At 50.2% G+C, this 10000-nt stretch overlaps 1 protein-coding gene across 4 annotated transcripts in view; it reads left to right on the top strand.

The window, feature by feature from the left end:
* The window catches only part of nphs1 (NPHS1 adhesion molecule, nephrin), a 47988-nt gene that overhangs the window by 30336 nt on the left and 7652 nt on the right, over nt 1-10000 (top strand). For all 4 annotated transcript variants that reach the window (XM_035403174.1, XM_035403185.1, XM_035403192.1 and 1 more), the window contains exons 14-21: nt 2052-2181; nt 2833-3005; nt 4151-4291; nt 4728-4868; nt 7102-7223; nt 7600-7762; nt 8563-8743; nt 9036-9187. In XM_035403174.1, the coding sequence (XP_035259065.1) occupies nt 2052-2181; nt 2833-3005; nt 4151-4291; nt 4728-4868; nt 7102-7223; nt 7600-7762; nt 8563-8743; nt 9036-9187 (1203 nt within the window). The remainder of the gene's footprint in view (nt 1-2051; nt 2182-2832; nt 3006-4150; nt 4292-4727; nt 4869-7101; nt 7224-7599; nt 7763-8562; nt 8744-9035; nt 9188-10000) is intronic.

Here is a 10000-nt window from a genome sequence, read left to right as displayed (position 1 = left end):
CCAAACCCTTGTCCGTTGTGGCGCAGTCGCTCTGGGCCCAGACATCAGTGAAACTATGAAAAAGGTCTTCACCATGCAGTCAGAGGGGTGCATCCTTCCCCAAAAGGAAGCAAACGAGGGCACCTCCCTTCACCGGCCCCCCTTAACAGTTCAGACCAATTCAGACCAACCCTTTGAAGAGCAGGTTTTTTTTTTTGGAATGTTTTTTTCAACATTATAAGTCAGTGTTCTAGAATTCCATTGGTTACAGTCAGTCCAGTCTAGTAGTGGTGATTGTGACATCGGCGTTAGAATGTTCAGTTAAGTTAACATTCTAATCACGTATTCATCGTCTTACACCTCAAAAAGGGTTAGTATGGTGGCTTGAGAGAGCCTTCCTGGTCACAAAGGCAGGGTGTAAGGACATATTTACACGTTTCTGGATACACTGTCTTCCTCATAAGACCGGTCTTAAACTCTGTGTGCTCCACACAGCCAACCAAGTACGTTTCCCGGGTTTTCGCACGCATGTTGACCTCTCTGCAGTGCAGAAAATGTTTTTGAAGGGGCTCTGATTAGCTATTCATATTTAAATGATGATAAACTAGGCACTGTTGATTCTTATTCTTAGATGCCCTTGTGTGTAAGGCAGTATCATTGAATGAAATGTATGGATCAGTAGATAATGGCATTATATCTACTGGATAATGCAGACGTTAAGGCACATGTCAACAGTGGTTAAATTAACATCGCTGGAGCATCGACTTCCCATCCCTTCGGATTAAAAGGGTCTCATCCTGGGTTAACACAGATATGGAGAGATATTTGGACAGCGAATTATTTGCGGAGTCAGCCTCTTTTAAGATGCGGTATTGGATTTATAATGCAGGTGGCCTGGAGGGAGATGCGGTCTGTATTTTTAAGAGCAGTGGAGGACTCTGTGAGAGTTGCAAAGTCACAAACCATTAGGGGGGGAAGGGGCCCAAATGTCTCCTGACGCCAGTGCCGGGGATGCCAGTGTCCCGGGTCTGTCCACACTGATCTGACCCGGGTCAGGACTGGGTCAGCTTACGGGCTGAAGCCGGTAAACTTGCCAGTTATCACCGCTTCCCCTCCTCCTGCAATTACATTTTCAGGCGCATTTATTTATTTATTTATTTATTTTATTTCATTTCACCATGATTTTGTCTCATCTGGTGCTTAGCTTCCCGTTCATAGATTTTAGTTAAATTAGATCGTTTTGGACCGTTATCGTTTTTTCTGCGTTTTTGTAGATTACAGTACTTTTTTCCATTAAATATATAAATGACAGGTTTTTATTTGATGTGATTTTGCCTCATACTGACTTCACATCCTTTTGTTCCTAGTTAATTCTGAATTAATTCAGGCTATCATTCTTCCCAATTTGGAATCGGCGATTGTGCCTCTGCTCTGCTTAGTTCCACTGCTGCGCCCCCCGCGGCTACATTTGCAGCCAAAGCGTGCTCAGTCCCCCGATGCGCTAGCCCACGTTTTCGTTTTTTGTTTTTTTTGTTTTGTTTTTTACACCTCACACTCCACACGGTACAAGTGAGATTACTAGCACTGATGTGGAGGGAGAAACACTGCCTATCTCTCACCGTTGACAGCTGTTGACGGTTTGACTGGGAGGAACTAATGTAGCGGTAACCCTGGGAAACCCAGCCAACTTCAATCCACCCTACTCCGGGAAGAACGAGGCCGGCAGTCTCGTAGTCGCAGTCAGGTGGTGATGTACGGTAGCCGTGGCTGAGTCTTGCCCTATCCCGCATTCTGTTTGTGTCTCTATTCTCTTTTTATTTTATATTTTTATTTTTTATTGTTGCCATTAGCTTCATATTCTAATATCAGTTCCAATCAGTTTTTTTTTTTTTCATCTCCCGTCTTAAGTTAGCGTTATCTTCCAGCTACGCTTCCCTTATCTTCCGCATCGCGCTATTTTGCATTATTTTCCACACAATTCCACTGTCGGGGGCGCTGTAGAAAATTAAATTTAGTGGATCGGTGGGACGATAGCGGTCTCGGAATCACCCGAGGCTGTTTTGTGTGCCCAGTCCCAGCGATCGGCGTGAAGATCGTGACCAATCAGGAGCAGACGCGGATCGGCGACAACCTTACCTTGGAGTGCACCTCCGGGAGCAGCAACCCCCAAACCAACCTGACCTGGACCCTGGGAGCGGAGAAGTGCGGGGGGGGGTCTCTTAGCACTTGGAAGTGGTTATGGAAGCTGACTTCTTTACATTTCAGTGTTGCTAGTTTGAAGCCTGAATGTGACGTACTTAAACAAAAAGCACCGAATATAAAATAAATCACCAATGAAAATTAAATGACAGTGTGCAAGAGAGATGAAAGAGGAAGAGATATCTGTCAATAATAAGCATAAAAGTAACCTTCAGTTAAAGCTATAACAATTAACAATAAATGTGTTTGTAAAGTTCATTTAATACAAAGACTTGCAGCCCAAAGTGCTTCGCTGTGAGAATTACATTTAAATTGGATAAGTGAGTGAAAACATAATTCAATTAAAACACCAAAAAAGTGAGAATGTAAAATTTGCCTATATTATGTTAGAATAAAATGGGAGAAGTCAGAGTGCCAACAGTCAGGTGAAACAGATAATAAAAATCTGAAGAACAGCTCCGTTCTCAGTACACAAATGGCAATGAAAATCATGTTGCAGACTGATAGATAGAAGATAAGCATAAAATTCAAAATTGAATTCAATTAAAAGGAAAAAAAGTGACATCACTTGAACAGTGTCTCTGCTTGGGGGCTGCCTTTGCTGAGCTGCTGGCTGTATCTGTGGAGATCACTTCTTCTCTTTCCCTGATCCAGGGTGACAGGGGAGGACCAGCCTCCTAAGAAGGCCCAATTTGGGGGCGTGTCTCTGCACAGCCTGCTGAACCTGTCCCTCTCCTCCAATCACAACGGCCGCAGGGTGACCTGCCACGCCTTCAGCTCCTTACTGTCAGAGGGGGTCAACACCTTTTACACGCTCAATGTGCTCTGTGAGTGTGTGTGCGTGTGTGTGTGTGTGCATGTGTGTGAGTGTGTGTGAGTGTGAGTGTGTGAGTGTGAGCGTGTGAGTGTGAGTGTGTGTGTGTGTGTGTGTGTGTGTGTGTGAGTGTGTATGAGTGTGCGTGTGCATGAGTGTGTGAGTGTGAGCGTGTGAGTGTGCATGTCTGTGTGTGTGTGTGCGTGAGTGTGCATGTCTGTGTGTGTGCGTGTGTGTGAGTGTGAGTGTGTGTGTGTGTGCATGTGCGCTAGTGCGTGTGTGTTTGTGTGCATGTGTGTGAGTGAGTGTGCATGTGTATGAGTGCGTGTGTATGAGTGTGAGCGTGTGAGTGTGAGTGTGAGTGTGTGTGCATGTGTGCATGTGTGTGTGTATGCATGTGTGTGTGTGCGTGTGCGTGTGTGTGTGTCTGTGTGCAAAGGGGTGTGTTTATTTACAAGTGTGTTTCAATGTGTGTTGTAGTAAATTCTGTGCTTAATGTGCTTTGCGTGTGCCTGTCTGTCAGAGTCTATTTATGTAAGCGTGTACAACGGGCTCAGCGTGTTCCACCAGGCTGTGTGTGCGTGGAAGTGCGTGTGCCGCGCGTGTGTGTGTGTGAGTGAGTGAGTGTGTGCGCATGTGTGTGAGCGTGTGTGTGTGAGTGAGTGAGTGTGCCGCATGTGCCGCGTGTGTGTGTGTGAGTGAGTGAGTGTGTGTGTGTGTGTGTGAGTGTGTGTGTGTGTGTGTGAGTGAGTGAGTGTGTGCGCATGTGTGTGTGTGTGTGTGAGTGTGTGTGTGTGTGTGTGTGTGAGGGGAAGTGCGTGTGCCGCGCGTGTTCATTTGTGTATGTAATAGGGTGTTTAGCTGGCCGATGTGCCCGGTAAGTGCCGCTGTAGAGATGCATCGCGAGCCGCGTAAGTCACTGCGGATAAGAGCTTCTGCTAAATGGGATAATGGCATGTAAAATGTAACCGTCGCTTTCAATCTGCGATGACTGACAATTTCTCGCTCTTTAGCTCTGCGGAACATATTGGACATTATGTCTCAGTGAGCAGACCGCGCGTTTGTATTTGTTTGTTTATTTGATGTTGTGACAGTTTTTGTGTGTCTCTGTGTGTGTGTGTGTGTGTGTGTGTTTCTTGGTAATGGCATGCATTACAGATCCTCCTGAATTTGGACCAGACCAGCCTAAGCTGATCCAAGTGGTTGAAGACGATGTTGCCCTCCTCTCGTTGATAGTCTCAGCCAATCCGGACGAGATATTGTGCGAATGGACCTATCAGGGCGAGACCCTGGCTGTAGGTAAAGAACTAGGACCAATCAAAACCTTTCATCCAGAAGAGGGTTGGGATCGTTTTTTAAGGCCCCATCATCACCATCAGGGCGGGCTTGTAAACTAAAGCCCAAGCTTTGTAGCATTAAAACATAAGCTTTGCCAGACTTGCAGATTTGCTTTGCACCATAGTGCATGCAACTCAGATGAGGGTCTCGGTCTCCTTCAATAGGAAGAGCGTTTCCATTTCAGTGATGCCTCAGCATTTCCATTTCACGTTTCTCATTTCAGCGACGCCATTTTAGCTTGTGTAAGTGTAGCCCCTCCTCAGGGTCTGGGGGGTGGTGGGGGGTGGTGGGGGGGGCGTGGGGGAGGGGGGGGGTCGGGGGGGGGGGCGCAGCGTCCCTGCGCTTTTGCGAAGGCGGTACCAGGCAGTCACGTGCGCGTCGATGTGTCTCGTGACAGACGGGTATCCGCGGTACCGGCGGAGCGGGGATCTGGAGCTGGAGATTTGGAACGTGACCAGGAGGGACGCGGGGACGTACACGCCCGTGTGCCGGAACGCCGAGGGGGAGAACCGCACCGCCATCACCCTGGACGTCCAGTGTAAGGGACCTCGCCACCACCCGCTGTCCACCACACTGCCCCAACAGCACAAGGGGCGCTCCCAGGCTACTGCAGTTCTTAGTTTTCAGGGTTCTTCAGTTCTTAGCATTCCTGTTCCATTTCAGGCTACTGTGGTTCGTAGCGTTCTCGTTCCATTTCAGGGTTCTGCAGTTCTTAGCATTCCTGTTCCATTTCAGGGTTCCATGGGTCTTAGTGTTCCTGTTCCCTTTCAGGGTTCCCCAGTTCTTAGCATTCCTGTTCCATTTCAGGCTACTGTGGTTCGTAGCGTTCTTGTTCCATTTCAGGGTTCTGCAGTTCTTAGTGTTCTGTTCCATTTCAGGGTTCCGCAGTTCTTAGCATTCCTGTTCCATTTCAGGGTTCCGTGGGTCTTAGCGTTCCTGTTCCATTTCAGGGTTCCGCAGTTCTTAGCATTCCTGTTCCATTTCAGCGTTCCATGGTTCTTAGTGTGCCTGTTCCATTTCAGGGTTCTGTGGGTCTTAGTATTCCTGTTCCATTTCAGGGTTCCATAGTTCTTAGCGTTCCTGTTTAATTTCAGGGGGGCCTCGTGGATCTCTACGTACAACCGAGCCGACCTATAAAAGCGTAGAAATTTAAGAACTATGCTGACAGGACTCCTGGGTCCTGGAGGTCTGTAGGGTCTCCTGGTTTTTCGTTCTCAACTTAAGTTCCACAAGCTGTTCACACCCGAGAGAACAGGCGAGGTGAGTGAACTGTGCAATCAGCAGGTTTGGCTGATCAATGCACGCTTTCATTCCCGTATCAGACCACGGTAAACACATTTTACACTTCGGATACAAGCCCAGGCTCCAGCCTTTCTTCTCTAATTCATCAAAATAATGTCCGATCAAGTGAACATCGGGGTTCATTAAATCACTAAGTCTGGCACAAAAATACAGAAGCGCAGATCAATCAGATCAATCCTTATGTAAGCCCGGCACGGAGCGAAAATAATTGAGGCCAGGAGTTTGCCGTCCTGGTCCTGGGGAGGCTCTGCTCGGACTTCATGCACAACTTTTTCACACAAATCAACAACAAGTTCAGACCAATGCGGGGTGAGGTAACTGTGGAATTTCAATGATCGATTATTGCTGAGTAACCGTGGAAACCAGTGCGTCCTGTAACCCTACAGGCCCTTATTAAAATTGAATATACTGAAATCTATTATAAATATGTGGACTTATGTATATTGATAAATAAATTTCACTGCAGTGTGTTTTGTAAAAAAAAAAAAAAATTATGTATCTGTAACAGGGGCTATTTTCATATATTCACGTGAACATTCATCACATATTTTCTCACGTGCTGCGCGGTGTCCAGGGTCTTTCCACGGCCTTTGTCCTAACCGTGCCGTCGGGTTTGTGTTTCAGGAGGGGTGGCATTTGGAAAACGCATCGCTAACGACTCGCATAGATCAGCAATTACAGAGCGCGCTCCCGTCCCCCGAAAAAAAAAAAAAAACAGCAGTCTAAAATCCATGAGGATAATAATGATAGCCATAAACCATAATGATAACAATCTATTGTTTGCCAGCAGATTCAGCGAAGGGAATTTTTTTTCTTCTCCTGTTCAGCGCACCTGTCAATCAGTTTTTTTCTCCCGAGCGCTTCGTCTCTGTCAAGGCTGCGGCAACGTTATTTTATTTTATTTTATTTTATTTAACAGCGCCGTTAGGGTAGGCACGCTTTTACGGCTGTGTGAAATGTGACCGTGGAGGCCGTCCCGGTGATGGCCCCCTGTCCTCGGCAGGGGCCGTTTTTATTATGGCTGCTGCAGTCCGACCGGCCCCCCCCCTTCTCCCTTAAATTTGAACGATTGGCATATTTTTTATAGCCCCTCGTCGTCGTCAGCGTCTGAGTTACGGGGGCTTGATGGCGCTGGGGTTCCGGAATGTCACGGCGCGCGCCGCCCCCCCCCCCCGCCCCCCCCGGTGAGCGCTGGGCCAGCCCCGAGCGGGATGGCGGTGCGGTGTGTGTAATGGAGAGAAAGTGCCGGTGACACACCCCTCGGGCGGGGCACTTAACCCCAACGGCGGTATAAACGGGTCGCCCAAACGCGCGGGTGTAAATGTGAGTCCCGCCCCGGTCACGCCGGGACAGGCGGGCCCGTCTGCACGCTCCGCCCTCCCCCCCCCCCCCCTGACCCGCTCTACGTCTGCCTCGCTGTATCTGTGGTGAGCGTGTACCCGTGGTGATTTTTTTGGCCGGTTCCCCAGACGCCCCCGGCGTGCGAGCGGCGAGGGACCCCGTGTACGTGGACCGGGGCCGGACGGCGGACCTGGAGTGCGTGGCCGACGCCAACCCCGCGGTCTCCGGAATGTTCTCCTGGGCGCGGCTGGTGAGTGCTCTTTGTCGCTCCGGCGAGCTTCCTGCCGTTAACTTCATCCCCCTCTCTCCCGTTCGCCCCTCGCCGCTCATCATTCACCCGCTTAAAGCCCAATTGGCCGATATATCAGCCGTCTTACCGCCACCACGCCCCCCTCTTTGTCTCCTGCATAAATCGAGAAAAATAGGTTTCATTAAAGCGGTGTTACTAAGGTGCGCATTTGTCAGTGTTAGCTCGTGTTACTCTCTTCCTCTCCTCTGCGTCTAAGCTCTTCCTCCTGGCGCTACTTCCCCCCGCTCCATTTTATCGAGCAGGAAACGCGGCCTACTGCTTCCTGTTCTTCTTGCTCTGTGGTCTTTCTCTCTCTCTCTCTCTCTCTCTCTCTCAGGGGGAGGAAGACGACGCCCTCCCGGGGTCAGAGAGTGAGGACGAGGCCACCGGTTGGCTGACCATCCCCGAGGTCGCCCGCTCCCACAGCGGCCGCTACAGGTGCACGGTGGACAACGGCATAGCGCCCCCTGCCAGCGCGGAGGTCCGACTGGTAGTGCGCTGTGAGTGTGTGTTACTGATCTGCGCTACTGCAGAAAAAGGTTCTCCCTTCCCCAGGTGGACGGCAAGCTACCAGAACCCCTGATATTCCCCTCTATCTCTGCTAGAGGGACTTGCTGGAATTATCACCATTGCTTATCAATAAATTTCAGGAAATATCATATTTCTAATAAAAATGGCCAAGATATGAAACGTTGTAAAGGAACACTATCTGCCTAACGTGGTTAAGTGGGACTTGTGAACCTCAGAAGGTACTTTCTCATGTCATTAATCTCAAAGCCAGTTGCTGCAGCATATTTGCCACTTTTGTTTTTTTTTTAGACTCAGGCACAGATTGTTATTTGCTACAAAAGCTGTGCTACTGACACAGAAGTAGCTCAAAGGAATGACAGTTTATTGCGCGTAGATACGACAGAGAAACACACAAAGCTTTATGTTCCCGAGCCCCGTCGGACGGGGACATGAATGCGTTTACCTTTGAGAGAGGGGCTGCTTGTACAGCACTCAGACTCGGTGTTATCAGCCTTCTCCGTCACCCTCTATCCACCTCTATTACACCATCCTGGTCTGTCCAAGTGCCAGCCACCTCAAGGTGACCGTTTCAGGACATTCAATCATCGACTCATCTGTGACTGGTGATGGAGAAGGGGGGTGCAGCTGAGGTGAAGGAGGCCTCTGGTCGGGGTGCGGTGTGAATTGGGGGGGGGGGGGGGGGGGGGTCAATGGGACCGAGCGGGGGCAGTGAGATCGCATTCCGTTTGCGGTCGGCAGGACGGCCGTGTTTGAGCCCTCTTTTCTGCAGTTCCGCCGGTGATCCAGAAGGGGGCGCAGTGGCGCAAGGTGGCGAGTCGCGGCGACGGGAGCAGCGCGGCCGACGTGGCCTGCCAGGCCGAGGGGGTCCCCAAGGTGGAATTCTCCTGGGCCAAAAACGGGGTGCCCATGGATCTCGGCGAGAAGGAGGATCGCCCCAAACATCTTTCCAGGTGCGTGCTGTTCAGCATTACAAAAAAAAAACCAAAAAAAAAAACACTACAACACAAGGAATTACAGCTGTAATGAAAACTAAAGCACACGTTTAGCGCTGTATTTGGATGTTGGCATCTCAGCGCTGTACCGTAAAGAAAGGATGCAGGATAAATGCGTGAGCTGTAGCCGTCAGCGTTCCAGAAAGAGGCTTAATGAATTCGGGACGGCCGCCAGGCCGCCAGGCTCGCTGCTCTGTCTGGGTTCGGTCCGAGTCTCTCCCCCCCGTTTGCCGTCCCCCTGCTGCCACAGGTACCGGGAGCGGACGGTGAGGGAGGGGGCGGTCCACACCAGCATGGTCACCGTGGTGAACGTGAGTGCAGCGCTGGACTACGCCAACTTCACCTGCACGGCCCGGAACAGCCTGGGGGAGGATCAGCTGCTCATCCAGCTGCTCAGCACCAGTACGGGAGGGAGGGAGGGGTGGGGGGAGGAAGGGAGGGAGGGGTGGGGGCAAGAGAGGGGTAGGGGAGGGAGGGAGGGAGGGGTGGGGGGGAAGGAGGGAGAGGGGTGAGGGAGGGAGGAAGAGAAAGGAGGGGTAGGGGGAGGGAGGAAGGGAGAAAAAAGAAGCCTAGAGGAGGGAGGGAGGGAGAGAGGGAAAAGGGGTAGAGGGAGGGAGGGAGAGAAAAGAAGGCTAGAGGAGGGAGGGAGGGAGAGAAAAACAGGCTAGAGGGTGACAGGGAGGTGAGGGACAATAGAGGGAGGGGTGACCCAGTGGAGAGGAAGAGGAGAAGTCTTTGAAAGAGGGAGAGAGGAGGAAGTTAGAGAGTGATGGGAGGAGAGAGGAAGAGAAGACAAATTCAGAGAGCGATAAGAACAAAGAGGGAGATAGAGGTGAAGAGAGTGATGGTAGAAAGAGAGAGATAGAAGGGAAGAGAGTGACAGTGAGGAGAAACAGAGAAGAGAGGAGGAGAAAGGGAAAGAAGGGAGAGAGAAAAAAATAGTGTTGTGTGTATAGTAGTGTTTGACTTAAGTCAGAGTTGCATATTTATATTTCATACTTCACGTGTGTTCTGCATGATTTCACCATATCAGCATGGCTGCCCTGCCAGTGCAACAGCATTGGGTAGAATTTAGAAGGAAAAGAGAAGAAAAGAGGAAGAAGAGAGGGGGAGCGATATAGTGAAGAGAGAGGAAAGGGTGACAGATGAGCTGAAGAGGGAGAGAAAAAGAGGGTGAATTTGAGAGGGATGTAGAAAAAGGGAGGGGGGGGAGAA

The sequence above is a fragment of the Anguilla anguilla genome, chromosome 1, assembly GCF_013347855.1.
Source record: "Anguilla anguilla isolate fAngAng1 chromosome 1, fAngAng1.pri, whole genome shotgun sequence".
Classification (NCBI taxonomy): Eukaryota; Metazoa; Chordata; class Actinopteri; order Anguilliformes; family Anguillidae; genus Anguilla; species Anguilla anguilla.
Note: the sequence above shows the minus strand (reverse complement) of the source record. Positions and strands in the feature narration are given on the sequence as shown.